We start from the raw sequence: 21,684 nt of genomic DNA on the forward strand, positions 1-21,684 counted from the left end.
GGCACAGCCAGAAGAGGACTGGCCACCCCTCATAGCCTGGTTCCTCTCTAGGTTTCTTCCTAGGTTTTTGGCCTTTCTAGGGAGTTTTTCCTAGGGAGTTTTTCCTAGCCACCGTGCTTCTACACCTGCATTGTTTGCTGTTTGGAGTTTTAGGCTGGGTTTCTGTACAGCACTTTGAGATATCAGCTGATGTACGAAGGGCTATATAAATTTGATTTGATTTGACATGACCAACACAACAGTTAGTGTTACTGTCCTGGTTATAACAACATGACCAACACAACAGTTAGTGTTACTGTCCTGGTTATAACACACATGACCAACACAACAGTTAGTGTTACTGTCCTGGTTATAACAACATGACCAACACAACAGTTAGTGTTACTGTCCTGGTTATAACAACATGACCAACACAACAGTTAGTGTTACTGTCCTGGTTATAACAACATGACCAACACAACAGTTAGTGTTACTGTCCTGGATATAACAACATGACCAACACAACAGTTAGTGTTACTGTCCTGGTTATAACACACATGACCAACACAACAGTTAGTGTTACTGTCCTGGTTATAACAACATGACCAACACAACAGTTAGTGTTACTGTCCTGGTTATAACAACATGACCAACACAACAGTTAGTGTTACTGTCCTGGTTATAACACACATGACCAACACAACAGTTAGTGTTACTGTCCTGGTTATAACAACATGACCAACACAACAGTTAGTGTTACTGTCCTGGTTATAACAACATGACCAACACAACAGTTAGTGTTACTGTCCTGGTTATAACAACATGACCAACACAACAGTTAGTGTTACTGTCCTGGTTATAACAACATGACCAACACAACAGTGTAGTGTTACTGTCCTGGTTATAACACACATGACCAACACAACAGTTAGTGTTACTGTCCTGGTTATAACAACATGACCAACACAACAGTTAGTGTTACTGTCCTGGTTATAACAACATGACCAACACAACAGTTAGTGTTACTGTCCTGGTTATAACAACATGACCAACACAACAGTTAGTGTTACTGTCCTGGTTATAACACACATGACCAACACAACAGTTAGTGTTACTGTCCTGGTTATAACAACATGACCAACACAACAGTTAGTGTTACTGTCCTGGTTATAACAACATGACCAACACAACAGTGTAGTGTTACTGTCCTGGTTATAACACACATGACCAACACAACAGTTAGTGTTACTGTCCTGGTTATAACAACATGACCAACACAACAGTTAGTGTTACTGTCCTGGTTATAACACACACGACCAACACAACAGTTAGTGTTACTGTCCTGGTTATAACAACATGACCAACACAACAGTTAGTGTTACTGTCCTGGTTATAACACACATGACCAACACAACAGTTAGTGTTACTGTCCTGGTTATAACACACATGACCAACACAACAGTTAGTGTTACTGTCCTGGTTATAACAACATGACCAACACAACAGTTAGTGTTACTGTCCTGGTTATAACAACATGACCAACACAACAGTTAGTGTTACTGTCCTGGTTATAACAACATGACCAACACAACAGTTAGTGTTACTGTCCTGGTTATAACAACATGACCAACACAACAGTTAGTGTTACTGTCCTGGTTATAACACACATGACCAACACAACAGTTAGTGTTACTGTCCTGGTTATAACAACATGACCAACACAACAGTTAGTGTTACTGTCCTGGTTATAACACACATGACCAACACAACAGTTAGTGTTACTGTCCTGGTTATAACACACATGACCAACACAACAGTTAGTGTTACTGTCCTGGTTATAACAACATGACCAACACAACAGTTAGTGTTACTGTCCTGGTTATAACAACATGACCAACACAACAGTGTAGTGTTACTGTCCTGGTTATAACACACATGACCAACACAACAGTTAGTGTTACTGTCCTGGTTATAACAACATGACCAACACAACAGTTAGTGTTACTGTCCTGGTTATAACAACATGACCAACACAACAGTTAGTGTTACTGTCCTGGTTATAACAACATGACCAACACAACAGTTAGTGTTACTGTCCTGGTTATAACAACATGACCAACACAACAGTTAGTGTTACTGTCCTGGTTATAACAACATGACCAACACAACAGTTAGTGTTACTGTCCTGGATATAACAACATGACCAACACAACAGTTAGTGTTACTGTCCTGGTTATAACACACACGACCAACACAACAGTTAGTGTTACTGTCCTGGTTATAACAACATGACCAACACAACAGTTAGTGTTACTGTCCTGGTTATAACAACATGACCAACACAACAGTTAGTGTTACTGTCCTGGTTATAACAACATGACCAACACAACAGTTAGTGTTACTGTCCTGGTTATAACACACATGACCAACACAACAGTTAGTGTTACTGTCCTGGTTATAACACACATGACCAACACAACAGTTAGTGTTACTGTCCTGGTTATAACAACATGACCAACACAACAGTTAGTGTTACTGTCCTGGTTATAACAACATGACCAACACAACAGTTAGTGTTACTGTCCTGGTTATAACAACATGACCAACACAACAGTTAGTGTTACTGTCCTGGTTATAACACACATGACCAACACAACAGTTAGTGTTACTGTCCTGGTTATAACAACATGACCAACACAACAGTTAGTGTTACTGTCCTGGTTATAACACACATGACCAACACAACAGTTAGTGTTACTGTCCTGGTTATAACAACATGACCAACACAACAGTTAGTGTTACTGTCCTGGTTATAACACACATGACCAACACAACAGTTAGTGTTACTGTCCTGGTTATAACACACATGACCAACACAACAGTTAGTGTTACTGTCCTGGTTATAACAACATGACCAACACAACAGTTAGTGTTACTGTCCTGGTTATAACACACATGACCAACACAACAGTTAGTGTTACTGTCCTGGTTATAACAACATGACCAACACAACAGTTAGTGTTACTGTCCTGGTTATAACACACATGACCAACACAACAGTTAGTGTTACTGTCCTGGTTATAACAACATGACCAACACAACAGTTAGTGTTACTGTCCTGGTTATAACAACATGACCAACACAACAGTTAGTGTTACTGTCCTGGTTATAACACACATGACCAACACAACAGTTAGTGTTACTGTCCTGGTTATAACAACATGACCAACACAACAGTTAGTGTTACTGTCCTGGTTATAACAACATGACCAACACAACAGTTAGTGTTACTGTCCTGGTTATAACAACATGACCAACACAACAGTTAGTGTTACTGTCCTGGTTATAACAACATGACCAACACAACAGTTAGTGTTACTGTCCTGGTTATAACAACATGACCAACACAACAGTTAGTGTTACTGTCCTGGTTATAACAACATGACCAACACAACAGTTAGTGTTACTGTCCTGGTTATAACAACATGACCAACACAACAGTTAGTGTTACTGTCCTGGTTATAACAACATGACCAACACAACAGTTAGTGTTACTGTCCTGGTTATAACAACATGACCAACACAACAGTTAGTGTTACTGTCCTGGTTATAACACACATGACCAACACAACAGTTAGTGTTACTGTCCTGGTTATAACAACATGACCAACACAACAGTTAGTGTTACTGTCCTGGTTATAACAACATGACCAACACAACAGTTAGTGTTACTGTCCTGGTTATAACACACATGACCAACACAACAGTTAGTGTTACTGTCCTGGTTATAACAACATGACCAACACAACAGTTAGTGTTACTGTCCTGGTTATAACAACATGACCAACACAACAGTTAGTGTTACTGTCCTGGTTATAACACACATGACCAACACAACAGTTAGTGTTACTGTCCTGGTTATAACAACATGACCAACACAACAGTTAGTGTTACTGTCCTGGTTATAACAACATGACCAACACAACAGTTAGTGTTACTGTCCTGGTTATAACAACATGACCAACACAACAGTTAGTGTTACTGTCCTGGTTATAACAACATGACCAACACAACAGTTAGTGTTACTGTCCTGGTTATAACAACATGACCAACACAACAGTTAGTGTTACTGTCCTGGTTATAACAACATGACCAACACAACAGTTAGTGTTACTGTCCTGGTTATAACACACATGACCAACACAACAGTTAGTGTTACTGTCCTGGTTATAACAACATGACCAACACAACAGTTAGTGTTACTGTCCTGGTTATAATAACATGACCAACACAACAGTTAGTGTTACTGTCCTGGTTATAACACACATGACCAACACAACAGTTAGTGTTACTGTCCTGGTTATAACACACATGACCAACACAACAGTTAGTGTTACTGTCCTGGTTATAACAACATGACCAACACAACAGTTAGTGTTACTGTCCTGGTTATAACAACATGACCAACACAACAGTTAGTGTTACTGTCCTGGTTATAACAACATGACCAACACAACAGTTAGTGTTACTGTCCTGGTTATAACACACACGACCAACACAACAGTTAGTGTTACTGTCCTGGATATAACAACATGACCAACACAACAGTTAGTGTTACTGTCCTGGTTATAACACACATGACCAACACAACAGTTAGTGTTACTGTCCTGGTTATAACACACATGACCAACACAACAGTTAGTGTTACTGTCCTGGTTATAACAACATGACCAACACAACAGTTAGTGTTACTGTCCTGGTTATAACAACATGACCAACACAACAGTTAGTGTTACTGTCCTGGTTATAACAACATGACCAACACAACAGTTAGTGTTACTGTCCTGGTTATAACAACATGACCAACACAACAGTTAGTGTTACTGTCCTGGTTATAACACACATGACCAACACAACAGTTAGTGTTACTGTCCTGGTTATAACAACATGACCAACACAACAGTTAGTGTTACTGTCCTGGTTATAACAACATGACCAACACAACAGTTAGTGTTACTGTCCTGGTTATAACACACATGACCAACACAACAGTTAGTGTTACTGTCCTGGATATAACAACATGACCAACACAACAGTTAGTGTTACTGTCCTGGTTATAACAACATGACCAACACAACAGTTAGTGTTACTGTCCTGGTTATAACACACATGACCAACACAACAGTTAGTGTTACTGTCCTGGTTATAACAACATGACCAACACAACAGTTAGTGTTACTGTCCTGGTTATAACACACATGACCAACACAACAGTTAGTGTTACTGTCCTGGTTATAACAACATGACCAACACAACAGTTAGTGTTACTGTCCTGGTTATAACAACATGACCAACACAACAGTTAGTGTTACTGTCCTGGTTATAACACACATGACCAACACAACAGTTAGTGTTACTGTCCTGGTTATAACAACATGACCAACACAACAGTTAGTGTTACTGTCCTGGTTATAACAACATGACCAACACAACAGTTAGTGTTACTGTCCTGGTTATAACAACATGACCAACACAACAGTTAGTGTTACTGTCCTGGTTATAACACACATGACCAACACAACAGTGTAGTGTTACTGTCCTGGTTATAACAACATGACCAACACAACAGTTAGTGTTACTGTCCTGGTTATAACAACATGACCAACACAACAGTTAGTGTTACTGTCCTGGTTATAACACACATGACCAACACAACAGTGTAGTGTTACTGTCCTGGTTATAACACACATGACCAACACAACAGTTAGTGTTACTGTCCTGGTTATAACAACATGACCAACACAACAGTTAGTGTTACTGTCCTGGTTATAAATAACTGTAACTGTTACTGCTATTTATACCACAGCAAAAAACACACAAGCACACACCCACACCACACATGAACGTGGACTTGTTCTCCTGACATGACCCACTCAGCCCTCCTAAAACAGCACAGAACATGGAGCTCAATGTCAGCTACATTACTGACATGTCCTGTCTCGTCCAGAGAGGAAAACACCAACATAGACCTTTCCTTCACCCCTTCCTGTGTACGCAGTGATCACACACACACAAATAGGTACACATACAAAAAAACACACAAGTATATATATACATACATACACACACACACACACACACACACACACACACACACACACACACACACACACACACACACACACACACACACACACACACACACACACACACACACACACACACACACACACACACACACACACACAGTCACATGCTCTTTCTTACAACGTCATCACAGATGTAAACATTTCTATGTGAAATGTTTTAACATTCAGATAGGAGATGACTTGGCTCACTAATGGAATGTGTAAACAAATACTTGAGTCAATCTATTCCTGTCCGGTATGTTGTTGTTCCACTGGTACTGTTGGTTTGTAGCTGCTATAAGAAACAGAGAAGGGAGGTTCTGGCTCGGACAAGGCTACTTAACAAACAAGTAGTAGTCTAGGTTATTACTATGTTACAATGGAAGCATGTTACCAGGTTATTTCTTATTAAGCACCGGACATTTATGTGTTGTAAAATAAAGGTGCCATATCACTGCAACTCTATACTACCAGCCACATCTACTGCCTTCAGGGTACTGAGATCAGGTTGGCAGACTACTGCCTTCAGGGTACTGAGATCAGGTTGGCAGACTACTGCCTTCAGGGTACTGAGATCAGGTTGGCAGACTACTGCCTTCAGGGTACTGAGATCAGGTTGGCAGACTACTGCCTTCAGGGTACTGAGATCAGGTTGTCAGACTACTGCCTTCAGGGTACTGAGATCAGGTTGGCAGACTACTGCCTTCAGGGTACTGAGATCAGGTTGGCAGACTACTGCCTTCAGGGTACTGAGATCAGGTTGGCAGACTACTGCCTTCAGGGTACTGAGATCAGGTTGGCAGACTACTGCCTTCAGGGTACTGAGATCAGGTTGGCAGACTACTGCCTTCAGGGTACTGAGATCAGGTTGGCAGACTACTGCCTTCAGGGTACTGAGATCAGGTTGGCAGACTACTGCCTTCAGGGTACTGAGATCAGGTTGGCAGACTACTGCCTTCAGGGTACTGAGATCAGGTTGGCAGACTACTGCCTTCAGGGTACTGAGATCAGGTTGGCAGACTACTGCCTTCAGGGTACTGAGATCAGGTTGGCAGACTACTGCCTTCAGGGTACTGAGATCAGGTTGGCAGACTACTGCCTTCAGGGTACTGAGATCAGGTTGGCAGACTACTGCCTTCAGGGTACTGAGATCAGGTTGGCAGACTACTGCCTTCAGGGTACTGAGATCAGGTTGTCAGACTTGGCACAGAGACAGGTATGGAGGTATGTGGGTTTCCCTGACCTGTTCTGTCCTGTCACCTCAGGTCACGGTGGTGATGCTCATACAGGGTAGACTAGTGAATCTCAATTAAAAGGAGGAGGGATCAGGATTGGACCAGGATCAGAGAGAGAGAGTGATCCAGGGCCGAGAGCCTGTCTAGAGCCTAGAGGAAGAGAGGGAGAGAGAGAGAGAGAGAGAGAGAGAGAGAGAGAGAGAGAGAGAAAGAGAGAAAGAGAGAAAGAGAGAGAAAGAGAGAGACTAGACAGCCAACCGTCATCCAATCAGCTTCAAGCTTCAGGCATACAGGGTTTACATTCCCTAATCACCCTGTCAGGAGATTACACTGAGAAAGGAGGGAGGGATGAAGGTAGTATGGGAGGAAGAGGAGAGAGGGAAATGGGGGAGAGAGAGACAGAGAGAGGAGGGAGTAGGCAGCGAGAGAGAGAGAGAGAGAGAGAGAGAGAGAGATGGAGAGAATAAGTGAAAGAGGGAGAGAGTGAAAGAGGGCGAGGTAGCAGTGTACAGAGAGCAGAGCTCTTAAAGGGCTGGCACAGCGGAGGTGGTATTGAGATATCTGAGATGTAGCCTACAAAACCGTTTCCACATGAGGCAGAAATAGGATGGTAGAGAGCGATGCGATATGGGTGTATTTGTGTGTGAATGAAGTGACAGGTGTCTAGAACAGTTTAGGTTATAATGTAGTAATGTTAGGTTAGGTACCATAAGATTCTCCCTCTCCTCTCCTGTCCTGTCCTGTCCACCCTCTGGTTTTGGATTCAACCACAGACAGGTACCATTCCTAAAATACACTGGAGTTATGTGACAATACTGTTGACTAAAGTACTAAAAACAACCCTCCTCTATTCTCTCCGCTTACAGGAAATTAGGTCATAAGTCCAAGAGAAAAGCAGAGGCAGACAGGCAGTAGACCCCAGTCACATGGGTGGTGGGTAGTGGTTAAGGTGTATTAACAGAGCTACAGGTAAGGTGTATTAACAGAGCTACAATTAAGGTGTATTAACAGAGCTACAGGTAAGGTGTGTTAACAGAGCTACAGGTAAGGTGTGTTAGCAGAGCTACAGGTAAGGTGTGTTAACAGAGCTACAGGTAAGGTGTATTAACAGAGCTACAGGTAAGGTGTGTTAACAGAGCTACAGGTAAGGTGTATTAACAGAGCTACAGGTAAGGTGTGTTAACAGAGCTACAGGTAAGGTGTATTAACAGAGCTACAGGTAAGGTGTATTAACAGAGCTACGGGTAAGGTGTGTTAACAGAGCTACAGGTAAGGTGTGTTAACAGAGCTACAGGTAAGGTGTATTAACAGAGCTACAGGTAAGGTGTGTTAACAGAGCTACAGGTAAGGTGTGTTAACAGAGCTACAGGTAAGGTGTATTAACAGAGCTACAGGTAAGGTGTGTTAACAGAGCTACAGGTAAGGTGTATTAACAGAGCTACAGGTAAGGTGTGTTAACAGAGCTACATGTCAGGTGTGTTAACAGAGCTACAGGTCAGGTGTGTTAACAGAGCTACAGGTCAGGTGTGTTAACAGAGCTACAGGTCAGGTGTGTTAACAGAGCTACATGTAAGGTGTGTTAACAGAGCTACAGGTAAGGTGTGTTAACAGAGCTACAGGTAAGGTGTGTTAACAGAGCTACAGTTAAGTTGTGTTGACAGAGCTACAGGTAAGGTGTGTTAACAGAGCTACAGTTAAGTTGTGTTAACAGAGCTACAGGTAAGGTGTGTTAACAGAGCTACAGGTAAGTTGTGTTAACAGAGCTACAGGTAAGTTGTGTTAACAGAGCTACAGGTAAGGTGTGTTAACAGAGCTACAGTTAAGTTGTGCTAACAGAGCTACAGGTAAGGTGTGTTAACAGAGCTACAGGTAAGGTGTGTTAACAGAGCTACAGGTAAGGTGTGTTAACAGAGCTACAGGGTGATCCATGGAGTCACTGTGTTTAGGGACAGTGAATGTAAGAGGCAAAGTGGACAGCCAGTGTGGAACGGAATGACTGGTATTATATTCAGTTGGTCAACAACAACACAGATACGATGCAACCTAAATGGCACCCTATTCCCTATATAGTGCACTACTTTTGACCAGAGCCTTATGGGCGCTGGTCAAAAGTAGTGCACTACATTGGAAATAGGGTGCCGTTTGGCCATAGAGTTCGGAAGTTCCTGGCCAGTGGCACAGGATGGAATGTTATGGGCAGGGCTCTGAGCTCTGGACAGGAAGCTAGCTGCAGTGGTGTGTGTGTGTGTGTGTGTGTGTGTGTGTGTGTGTGTGTGTGTGTGTGTGTGTGTTGCCTAGGCTACATATTGTTCTCCATCACACACCACCAGTTATTTCTGGACTCCCAGTCAGCCCCTGTAAGGTATCATGTACATAATGTCCAGTGAAATGTCCAGTTCTAACCCTATGAATGACATGACTAGGCCTATACAAGACAGAGCCTACCATTAGTTTAACAGAAAATACATTCACATAGTTTGGCCATGAGCGCCCACACCAGCAGTTCTATACTACTAGCGCCCACTCAAAAATATATAGGTCCGTGACTCCCCTGGCGAGCCCCACTGTCCTGTGTGATCCTCTATGATCTCAGTAAACTGGTTCACACACACACACACACACACACACACACACACACACACACACACACACACACACACACACACACACACACACACACACACACACACACACACACACACACACACACACACACACAGCCAGATGTTGCACAGAAGTAGTTCATGTTTAACTCTATTACTGTGGTGTCTGTGAGTTAAGGCCGTATTGAGCCAATTAGAGAGATGAATCTGCTGTTATTGACTTAAAGAAACCAGGCTGGTTCTGACCACACCATTACTCATGAAACACCCATATTGCAATCGTTTTCTATCTGTTCATACTTATACATAGAGAAATAAGGGATTTATTTCTGACTAACATGTTCCCTCAGAAACCTATTATAGGCTGTCACAACAACTAGTTGGTGGACCGCTGCCAAGTAGGCTATATATGACACATTGTCATATATCAACATGACATTACACTAGTCACTAAATACCTGACACAAACCGTCACGGGCACCAGCAGTTCTACGCTACTAGACCACAGGCCTATACTGAGATCATTTAAAACCCGTTAAACGATTCAATTGTTGTTATTATGGGCTTGAACTCATTTCTTGAATAATATAATTATCCCACATATGTGAAGTGTATTATCGCCCACTCTAGCCTGGATACCCAAATGTGTCCGCTGTCAACCTGTCACAAGTAGCATCACTTTCCGTGTCAGCCCAGCTCGCTCGTTCCCGGGATGAAAACAATAACAGCAAATCCCAGCGAAAACCCAGTACCATTATGTAAGCACACCTCACTTACCGTCAAAATAACGTGGAACACCGTACCGTAATCGACACCGCAAGCCCGCTTTCCGGTGTACTTATTTACGGTGAATTTTATGTACTATAAGCAAGTAGCAGTAGCTAGCTACATGTTTATTTCCCGACGTCTGATCATGGACGACAGATCCGCATGGGCCGTGCCCCACCGACGGTCTGTGGACTCCCAGCCGTGTTCCAGCGCTCTTTCGCGGCGGCACTGTGTCGCTCGCTTCCGCTCCCCTTCCAGTCTCCCGTCTGTCAAATGTCAGCCGTAAAATCTGGTTCTCGATCCGAGGTTGCGATATGTCATCTGTTAGATTTCATAGCGTTGGTGGATAAACTCCGTAAGTTTCTACCGAACCGTTACTTGACGTGCCAGTCTGCAGTAAAGAAAGCGCTCCTCTTTTCTTAATTATTTAGAAGACCCCATATCCGCTGCACTGTTTCCGCTCCTGTGGCAGCAACAGTGAATACGTTCGTATTTTCGTAGCATCTCTCCTTGGTGACAGGTCGGAACGGTGCCAGCATATCGAGATATTAACAACACTTTTCCAAAAGTCAACCCATGAATCGCGTTGAGGAACTTTCTAAAAGGCTATATCTGGTAAACCGTGCGTTAGCTGGCGCGGCATAACGTTGTTTGGACCAGCGGCATCAGTCAGTATACGAGCCTAGTGGATGAAAGTAGACTAGATGTATCACTAGCACTATGAGGAAGCAGGGACAAGATGTTAGCAGATGGTAGAGAGATGGACGGAGGGATTTGGTCAAGCTCACTTTTATAATCCCTGTAGCAAAACAAAGGAGCCAGTCAGATGTTTTTCCAACAATATCAGCCTTCTGGGTCAGATAAAAGAAAATGCACCACAAATGGTTAATAAACAGATTTTTTATTTTTATTTCAGTGTATTCAAATACATTTTTCTACAAAATCTATGTACACAAGTTAGAGTAAACATAAGGTGTTGTTGACAACAATATATACAAAACATGTTTACATGTTTAGACAGTTTTTTAGCAAGGCTGTGAAACAGTGAGTAAATGACTGGGGTGATTTTAAATGTGACCCCTGGATACATCTAGTATTCCTATGGTATGTAGGACTTCCTATACATCATACAGAGTAATAGTATACCTATGGTATATAGGACTTCCTATACATCATACAGTGTAATAGTATTCCGATGGTATATAGGACTTCCTATACATCATACAGTGTAATAGTATTCCGATGGTATATAGGACTTCCTATACATCATACAGTGTAATAGTATTCCTATGGTATATAGGACTTCCTATACATCATACAGTGTAATAGTATTCCTATGGTATATAGGAGTTCCTATACATCATACAGTGTAATAGTATTCCTATGGTATAGGTCAGGACATCATATGACATCACAGTGTTTCCCCTATATTAATTTAGCAGTGGCGGCTAATGGAGGGATAGATTTTTTAATAAGAGAACAAAAAAATACAATCACCAAAATAAAAACTAGAGTCAGGGAGAATCAAAAATTCCCCAAATATCATGTCATGGGGCCCCACATTGATTTTGTTATAACGTTTGAGTCATTCAGATAGCATAAGAACACGGCATAAGCCATGGCAAAATGTGCAGAATTGCAGGACATTTGTTTTTAAAGTGAGCATTTTTCTCTTAGCACCATGACAAAATGTGTAGATTTGCAGGATAATAGCTTTTAAACTAACATTTTCTCTGCCCTATGGCAAAATGTGTAGAATTGCAGAAAATTTGCTTTAAAACACCAAAATGTTTCTGCTCATTTTCCATTGGCCACACCAACTACACTAACTTTGCCATCGTTACTGAAAAAAATATTTGGTGAAACACTATCTTATACCATTAATTATGTCTCATAATACACATCACATAGGCAGTTACACCATGCAGTATAGAGGACCTGATAGGTCATTATACAGTTCAGAATAGAGGACCTGATAGGTCGTTATACCATGCAGTATAGAGGACCTGATAGGTCATTATACAGTTCAGTATAGAGGACCTGATAGGTCATTATACAGTTCAGTATAGAGGACCTGATAGGCCGTTAAACCATGCAGTATAGAGGACCTGATAGGTCTGTCATTATACAGGTCAGTATAGGAGGACCTGATAGGTCTATCATTATACAGGTCAGTATAGGAGGACCTGATAGGTCTGTCATTATACAGGTCAGTATAGGAGGACCTGATAGGTCTGTCATTATACAGGTCAGTATAGGAGGACCTGATAGGTCTGTCATTATACAGGTCAGTATAGGAGGACCTGATAGGTCTGTCATTATACAGGTCAGTATAGGAGGACCTGATAGGTCTGTCATTATACAGGTCAGTATAGGAGGACCTGATAGGTCTGTCATTATACAGGTCAGTATAGGAGGACCTGATAGGTCTGTCATTATACAGGTCAGTATAGGAGGACCTGATAGGTCTGTCATTATACAGGTCAGTATAGGAGGACCTGATAGGTCTGTCATTATTCAGGTCAGTATAGGAGGACCTGATAGGTCTGTCATTATACAGGTCAGTATAGGAGGACCTGATAGGTCTGTCATTATACAGGTCAGTATAGGAGGACCTGATAGGTCTGTCATTATACAGGTCAGTATAGGAGGACCTGATAGGTCTGTCATTATACAGGTCAGTATAGGAGGACCTGATAGGCCATTATACAGGTCAGTATAGGAGGACCTGATAGGTCATTATACAGGTCAGTATAGGAGGACCTGATAGGTCATTATACAGGTCAGTATAGGAGGACCTGAAAGGTCATTATACAGGTCAGTATAGGAGGACCTGAAAGGTCATTATACAGGTCAGTATAGGAGGACCTGATAGGTCTGTCATTATACAGGTCAGTATAGGAGGACCTGATAGGTCTGTCATTATACAGGTCAGTATAGGAGGACCTGATAGGTCATTATACAGGTCAGTATAGGAGGACCTGATAGGTCATTATACAGTTCAGTATAGGAGGACCTGATAGGCCGTTACACCATGCAGTATAGAGGACCTGATAGGTCATTATACAGTTCAGTATAGAGGACATGATAGGCCGTTATACCATGCAGTATAGAGGACCTGATAGGTCATTATACAGTTCAGTATAGAGGACCTGATAGGCCGTTACACCATGCAGTATAGAGGACCTGATAGGTCATTATACAGTTCAGTATAGAGGACCTGATAGGCCGTTATACCATGCAGTATAGAGGACCTGATAGGTCATTATACAGTTCAGTATAGAGGACCTGATAGGTCATTATACAGTTCAGTATAGAGGACCTGATAGGTCATTATACAGTTCAGTATAGAGGACCTGATAGGCCTTTATACCATGCAGTATAGAGGACCTGATAGGTCGTTATACAGTGCAGTATAGGAGGACCTGATAGGTCTGTCATTATACAGGTCAGTATAGGAGGACCTGATAGGTCTGTCATTATACAGGTCAGTATAGGAGGACCTGATAGGTCTGTCATTATACAGGTCAGTATAGGAGGACCTGATAGGTCTGTCATTATACAGGTCAGTATAGGAGGACCTGATAGGTCTGTCATTATACAGGTCAGTATAGGAGGACCTGATAGGTCTGTCATTATACAGGTCAGTATAGGAGGACCTGATAGGTCTGTCATTATACAGGTCAGTATAGGAGGACCTGATAGGTCTGTCATTATACAGGTCAGTATAGGAGGACCTGATAGGTCTGTCATTATACAGGTCAGTATAGGAGGACCTGATAGGTCTGTCATTATACAGGTCAGTATAGGAGGACCTGATAGGTCTGTCATTATTCAGGTCAGTATAGGAGGACCTGATAGGTCTGTCATTATACAGGTCAGTATAGGAGGACCTGATAGGTCTGTCATTATTCAGGTCAGTATAGGAGGACCTGATAGGTCTGTCATTATACAGGTCAGTATAGGAGGACCTGATAGGTCTGTCATTATACAGGTCAGTATAGGAGGACCTGATAGGTCTGTCATTATACAGGTCAGTATAGGAGGACCTGATAGGTCTGTCATTATACAGGTCAGTATAGGAGGACCTGATAGGCCATTATACAGGTCAGTATAGGAGGACCTGATAGGCCATTATACAGGTCAGTATAGGAGGACCTGATAGGTCTGTCATTATACAGGTCAGTATAGGAGGACCTGATAGGTCTGTCATTATACAGGTCAGTATAGGAGGACCTGATAGGTCTGTCATTATACAGGTCAGTATAGGAGGACCTGATAGGTCTGTCATTATACAGGTCAGTATAGGAGGACCTGATAGGTCTGTCATTATACAGGTCAGTATAGGAGGACCTGATAGGTCTGTCATTATACAGGTCAGTATAGGAGGACCTGATAGGTCATTATACAGGTCAGTATAGGAGGACCTGATAGGCCATTATACAGGTCAGTATAGGAGGACCTGATAGGTCATTATACAGTTCAGTATAGAGGACCTGATAGGCCGTTATACCATGCAGTATAGAGGACCTGATAGGCCGTTATACAGTTCAGTATAGAGGACCTGATAGGCCGTTATACCATGCAGTATAGAGGACCTGATAGGTCATTATACAGTTCAGTATAGAGGACCTGATAGGCCGTTACACCATGCAGTATAGAGGACCTGATAGGTCATTATACAGTTCAGTATAGAGGACCTGATAGCCCGTTATACCATGCAGTATAGAGGACCTGATAGGTCATTATACAGGTCAGTATAGAGGACCTGAAAGGCCGTTATACCATGCAGTATAGAGGACCTGATAGGCCGTTATACAGTGCAGTATAGGAGGACCTGATAGGTCTGTCATTATACAGGTCAGTATAGGAGGACCTGATAGGTCTGTCATTATACAGGTCAGTATAGGAGGACCTGATAGGTCTGTCATTATTCAGGTCAGTATAGGAGGACCTGATAGGTCTGTCATTATACAGGTCAGTATAGGAGGACCTGATAGGTCTGTCATTATACAGGTCAGTATAGGAGGACCTGATAGGTCTGTCATTATACAGGTCAGTATAGGAGGACCTGATAGGTCTGTCATTATACAGGTCAGTATAGGAGGACCTGATAGGTCTGTCATTATACAGGTCAGTATAGGAGGACCTGATAGGTCATTATACAGGTCAGTATAGGAGGACCTGATAGGCCATTATACAGGTCAGTATAGGAGGACCTGATAGGTCATTATACAGGTCAGTATAGGACCTGACAGGCCGTTATACAGGTCAGTATAGGAGGACCTGATAGGCTGTTACACCATGCAGTACGTGTTGATGAGGTGTCGTACCATCTCAGTGTTTCCACTGGCCTGGTAGATGATTGACAGGTTGAAGGCTATCTCTCTACGCAGGTCTACCTGGTCAGCCTCAATACCCTGTAGGAGAGAGATGAGGAAGAGATGAGATGTCTGTGTCCGTAGTATATACCTCTAGTGTTAGAGGAGGGAAGCTGAGAGCCTTGTGGTAATAGTGAATGGAGAGGTGTGTCTGTAGTATATACCTCTAGTGTAAGAGGAGGGAAGCTGAGAGCCTTGTGGTAATAGTGAATGGAGAGGTGTGTCTGTAGTATATACCTCTAGTGTAAGAGGAGGGAAGCTGAGAGCCTTGTGGTAATAGTGAATGGAGAGGTGTGTCTGTAGTATATACCTCTAGTGTAAGAGGAGGGAAGCTGAGAGCCTTGTGGTAATAGTGAATGGAGAGGTGTGTCTCTGTAGTATATACCTCTAGTGTAAGAGGAGGGAAGCTGAGAGCCTTGTGGTAATAGTGAATGGAGAGGTGTGTCTGTAGTATATACCTCTAGTGTAAGAGGAGGGAAGCTGAGAGCCTTGTGGTAATAGTGAATGGAGAGGTGTGTCTGTAGTATATACCTCTAGTGTAAGAGGAGGGAAGCTGAGAGCCTTGTGGTAATAGTGAATGGCGAGGTGTGCCAGGCCCATCTGCTGCAGGGCCCGTCCCAGGTTGTACATGCTCTCCTGGCAGTGGCCACGCAGCTCCACGTAACGCCACAGGAACGAGAAGCCCTGCCACAACACACAGACACACATGTTATGACACAAAACACACACGACACACAGGGTCTACACACACACAGGGTCTAAACAAACAAACACGTTATGACACAAAACACACACGACACACAGGGTCTACACACACACACACACAGGGTCTAAACAAACACACACACACACAGGGTCTACACACACAGGGTCTACACACACACACACGAAATATATGGTCTACACACACACACACACACACACACACACACACACACACACACACACACACACACACACACACACACACACACACACACACACACACACACACACACACACACACACACACACAGGGTTACAGGCTTACAAAAGGGGTGACTGTATGACTTTATAACAGGCTTTATAGCACATCCCACAACAACACCACATGAACACATAAATCCTGTAGGTTCTATACAGTTCTATGGGACACAATAGGAGTCTGACCTGCAGTATCAGCGGGTGGTGTTTAACCACAAACTTCTGAGACGCCATGTGGAAGAAGGTGAGGCCAACACACAGACTGTACAGAGGTTCATCTGGCTTAGACCTGAACGCCTGAACATACTGACCTAGAGACACAGAGAGAGACACAGAGAGACAGAGACACAGAGACAGACAGACACAGAGAGAGACAGAGAGAGAGACAGACAGAGAGACACAGAGACAGAGAGAGACAGAGAGACACAGACACACAGAGAGACACAGACACACAGAGAGACACAGACACACAGAGAGACACAGACACACAGAGAGACACAGACACACAGAGAGACACAGACACACAGAGAGACACAGACAGAGAGAGAGACACAGATAGACAGACAGACAGATACAGACAGACAGACAGACAGACAGACAGACAGACAGACAGAAATTAATTCCTACTGTCCCCAGTTCACCTGGCCGTGCTGCTGCTCCAGTTCCAACTGTTCTGCCTGCAGCTATGGAACCCTGACCTGTTCACCGGACGTGCTACCTGTCCCAGACCTGCTGTCCCAGACCTGCTGGAACCCTGACCTGTTCACTGGATGTGCTACCTGTCCCAGACCTGCTGTTTTCAACTCTCTAGAGACAGCAGGAGCGGTAGAGATACTCTCAAAGATCAGCTATGAAAAAGCCAACTGACACTTACTCTTGTGTTACTGACTTGTTGCACCCTCGACAACTACTATGATTATTATTATTTGACAATGCTGGTCATTTATGAACATTTGGACATCTTGGCCATGTGCTGTTATAATCTCCACCCGGCACAGCCAGAAGAGGACTGGCCACCCCTCATAGCCTGGTTCCTCTCTAGGTTTCTTCCTAGGTTTTGGCCTTTCTAGGGAGTTTTTCCTAGCCACCGTGCTTCTACACCTGCATTGCTTGCTGTTTGGGGTTTTAGGCTGGGTTTCTGTACAGCACTTTGAGATATCAGCTGATGTAAGAAGGGCTATATAAATACATTTGATTTGATTTGATTTACTTGGATTCCGCATTAGCCTGGATGTGCATAAACCATTCCCCCGGCTAGAAGGCCATAGTTTTATGTAGTGTGTATCTGTAGTGTGTAACTATAGTGTGTAACTATAGTGAGCATCTGTAGTGTGCATCTGTGTGGTCGTACCGAGTGCGTGTTTGAAGCTGCCAGACACCAGTGCGTTGTGTCCACTGAGAACACACAGGGCGTGGTTGTCTGGGTTCTTCATCATCAGACGCAGACAGAACCGATGATGACGCACGTCCTGGGAGTGAAGGGTCACCTGGTGGGAGAGTACAGGGAGAATGAGTGAGCTGGTGTGTGTGTGTGTGTGTGTGTGTGTGTGTGTGTGTGTGTGTGTGTGTGTGTGTGAAGGACCACCTGGTTGAATACATTCCACAGCATGGGCCACTCCTGCTTCTCCATCAGCGTCAGCCTACAGACAGATGGATGGAGGTTACAGGTCAATATGGTACACCTCCTGATCTAACACACATGGACTGTCTATGACTAGGAGGAAGCACTTTCTCTTTAGATGTTCCTGGAGTCAGTAGGACAGACAGCCAATAGGACAGTCAGTAGGACAGCCAGCCAGTCAGTCAGTAGGACAGCCAGCCAGTCAGTCAGTAGGACAGCCAGCCAGTCAGTCAGTAGGACAGACAGCCAGCCAGTCAGTAGGACAGACAGTCAGTCAGTCAGTCAATCAGTAGGACAGATAGCCAGTCAGTAGGACAGACAGTCAGTCAGTCAGTCAGTAGGACAGCCAGTCAGTCAGTCAGTCAGTCAGTAGGACGGCCAGTCAGTCAGTAGGAAAGCCAGTCAGTCAGTAGGACAGCCAGTAGGACGGCCAGTCAGTCAGTAGGATGGCCAGCCAGGCAGTAGGACGGCCAGTCAGTCAGTAGGAAAGCCAGTCAGTCAGTAGGAAAGCCAGTAGGACAGCCAGTAGGACGGCCAGTAGGACGGCCAGTCAGTCAGTAGGATGGCCAGCCAGGCAGTAGGACGGCCAGTCAGTCAGTAGGAAAGCCAGTCAGTCAGTAGGAAAGCCAGTAGGACAGTCAGTAGGACGGCCAGTAGGACGGCCAGTAGGACGGCCAGTCAGTCAGTAGGACAGCCAGTCAGTCAGTAGGACAGCCAGTCAGTCAGTAGGACAGCCAGTCAGTCAGTCAGTCAGTAGGACAGCCAGTCAGTCAGTCAGTCAGTCAGTAGGACAGCCAGTAGGACAGCCAGTAGGACAGCCAGTCAGTCAGTAGGACAGCCAGTCAGTCAGTAGGACGGACAGCCAGTCAGTCAGTAGGACAGCCAGTCAGTCAGTAGGACGGACAGCCAGTCAGTAGGACAGCCAGTCAGTCAGTAGGACAGCCAGTCAGTCAGTAGGACAGCCAGTCAGTAGGACAGCCAGTCAGTAGGACAGCCAGTCAGTAGGACAAGCCAGTCAGTAGGACAGCCAGTCAGTAGGACAAGCCAGTCAGTCAGTAGGACAGCCAGTCAGTAGGACAAGCCAGTCAGTAGGACAAGCCAGTCAGTCAGTAGGACAGCCAGTCAGTAGGACAAGCCAGTCAGTCAGTAGGACAGCCAGTCAGTAGGACAAGCCAGTCAGTCAGTAGGACAGCCAGTCAGTCAGTAGGACAGCCGCAGTCAGTAGGACAGCCAGTCAGTAGGACAGCCAGTCAGTAGGACAGTCAGTCAGTAGGACAGCCAGTCAGTAGGACAGTCAGTCAGTAGGACAGCCAGTCAGTAGGACAGTCAGTCAGTAGGACAGCCAGTCAGTAGGACAGCCAGTCAGTAGGACAAGCCAGTCAGTAGGACAAGCAGTCAGTCAGTAGGACAAGCCAGTCAGTCAGTAGGACAAGCCAGTCAGTCAGTAGGACAGCCAGTCAGTAGGACAAGCCAGTCAGTCAGTAGGACAGCCAGTCAGTAGGACAGCCAGTCAGTCAGTAGGACAGCCAGTCAGTAGGACAGCCAGTCAGTAGGACAGCCAGTCAGTAGGACAGCCAGTCAGTAGGACAGCCAGTCTGACCTGATGTAATCGTAGGCCTTGCGGTAGTTATGGTCCAGGAAAGCAGCAGACAGACCAAAGAACTCCAGCTCTTTCCTCTTCACCTAAACAACACATTACTGTCCTGTACATTTAACCAAGAAAGTGCTAACAATACATTTATAAAGAGATAACAATAAATGAGTCATTTATGTGAAAACATTTTCTTAATAATGAACAATTTCTTAATTTGAATGACAGGAAGTGAAAGTGCCAGAGAACGCCAGCTGGTTCCTCTTTACCTTGACGTCATAGAAGGAGTAGAACTCCAGAGAAGAGTCCACCAGCAGCTCTGCCTCTTTAAAACGCTTCATCTCACACAGCGTACACACACACCTCACCAACAGTAACCACCAGTCTTCACGAGACAACACACTGGTCTTACCTGGGGAGGGAGGGAGGGAGGTGGAAGTGAGTAAGAGAGAGAGAACATTGCTTAATGGTTTCTGTCTTTGGGTCTGTAATCTCTCAGTACATGTGTAATATGTGATGAATCAGAGTGTTACCACTGATGTCCTGGTAGGCTGCTTCCTGGTCATCGATGTCTGACACCAGGTCCTTAGACACCTTGACCAGACGCAGGTGTCTGACCCCCGACCACATGCTGGCTCTGACACACACCTGGGCCCGCGTCATAGCCACCTGAAGGACACAACACAGTAGGAACAACATCAGTGTGTGTGTGTGTGTGTGTGTGTGTGAGAGAGAGAGAAGCCTACCTTCAGCAGCATAGCCAGCATGGTCAGCATGGAATCCAGGTAGTCATCCAGTCGGCCTTGAGAACGCAGGAGAGTAGAGCGGTGCAGCAGCAGCTTCAACTCCTGGACCACACACACACACACACACACACACACACACAGGGATAATCAGTACACACACCCTGACACCCTCCCCTCCCTCCCTCCCTCCCCCTCCCTCCCTCCACCTGCCTGCTGTGCTGCGGAGGCGTCCTGTGCCAGTGTGTCTGGGTCGTACATGGGCTCCAGGGCCTTGAGGGCACAGAGAGGTCGACCCAGCTGCTGCTGCAGAGTAGACAGACACAGCCTGGCCTCTAGGTGAAGAGGAGCCATCTGTACTACCTTACTGTAACTCTTCACTGCTACCTCCATGTGTCCCAGCGCCTTCAGACACTCTGGAGGAGACATGGAGACACACATTACATTACATTTCAATACATTACAATACATTACATTACAATACATCACACTACATTACATTACATTACACTACATTACATTACACTACATTACATTACATTACAATACAATACATCACACTACATTACATTACATTACATTACAATACATCACACTACATTACGCTACATTACGTTACATTACACTACATTACGTTACATTACATTTCAATGAACACTTTAGGAACTGTTG

General features: G+C 44.2%; 2 protein-coding genes across 4 annotated transcripts in view; both read right to left on the bottom strand.

Annotated features, from left to right (window-relative positions):
* LOC106595449 (E3 ubiquitin-protein ligase HECW2) overlaps nucleotides 1-11,417 on the bottom strand; it is a 156,495-nt gene extending 145,078 nt beyond the window's left edge. Inside the window, exon 1 of one of the 2 annotated variants that reach the window (XM_082963710.1) lies at nucleotides 10,723-11,417. The gene's annotated coding sequence lies outside the window, so the exon portion shown is untranslated. The remainder of the gene's footprint in view (nucleotides 1-10,722) is intronic. The other variant, XM_082963708.1, reaches the window with a different exon arrangement.
* Nucleotides 11,418-11,598: 181 nt separating this feature from the next.
* The window catches only part of LOC106594521 (general transcription factor IIIC, polypeptide 3), a 20,965-nt gene continuing 10,879 nt past the window's right edge, over nucleotides 11,599-21,684 (bottom strand). Inside the window, exons 11-21 of one of the 2 annotated variants that reach the window (XR_014381146.1) lie at nucleotides 21,226-21,428; nucleotides 21,016-21,117; nucleotides 20,803-20,938; nucleotides 20,539-20,681; nucleotides 20,279-20,361; nucleotides 18,643-18,697; nucleotides 18,409-18,544; nucleotides 17,244-17,368; nucleotides 16,626-16,778; nucleotides 12,686-16,133; nucleotides 11,599-12,651 (exon numbers count right to left, since the gene is read on the bottom strand). Coding sequence is in view for 1 of the 2 variants with exons in the window: in XM_082963713.1 (XP_082819839.1) it covers nucleotides 16,011-16,133; nucleotides 16,626-16,778; nucleotides 17,244-17,368; nucleotides 18,409-18,544; nucleotides 18,643-18,697; nucleotides 20,279-20,361; nucleotides 20,539-20,681; nucleotides 20,803-20,938; nucleotides 21,016-21,117; nucleotides 21,226-21,428 (1,259 nt within the window). In the remaining variant the exon portion in view is untranslated. Of the gene's footprint in view, nucleotides 16,134-16,625; nucleotides 16,779-17,243; nucleotides 17,369-18,408; nucleotides 18,545-18,642; nucleotides 18,698-20,278; nucleotides 20,362-20,538; nucleotides 20,682-20,802; nucleotides 20,939-21,015; nucleotides 21,118-21,225; nucleotides 21,429-21,684 lie in introns of both variants that reach the window. The other variant, XM_082963713.1, reaches the window with a different exon arrangement.

The sequence above is a fragment of the Salmo salar genome, chromosome 17 (genome assembly GCF_965601325.2).
Source record: "Salmo salar chromosome 17, fSalSal1, whole genome shotgun sequence".
NCBI classification, from domain to species: domain Eukaryota; kingdom Metazoa; phylum Chordata; class Actinopteri; order Salmoniformes; family Salmonidae; genus Salmo; species Salmo salar.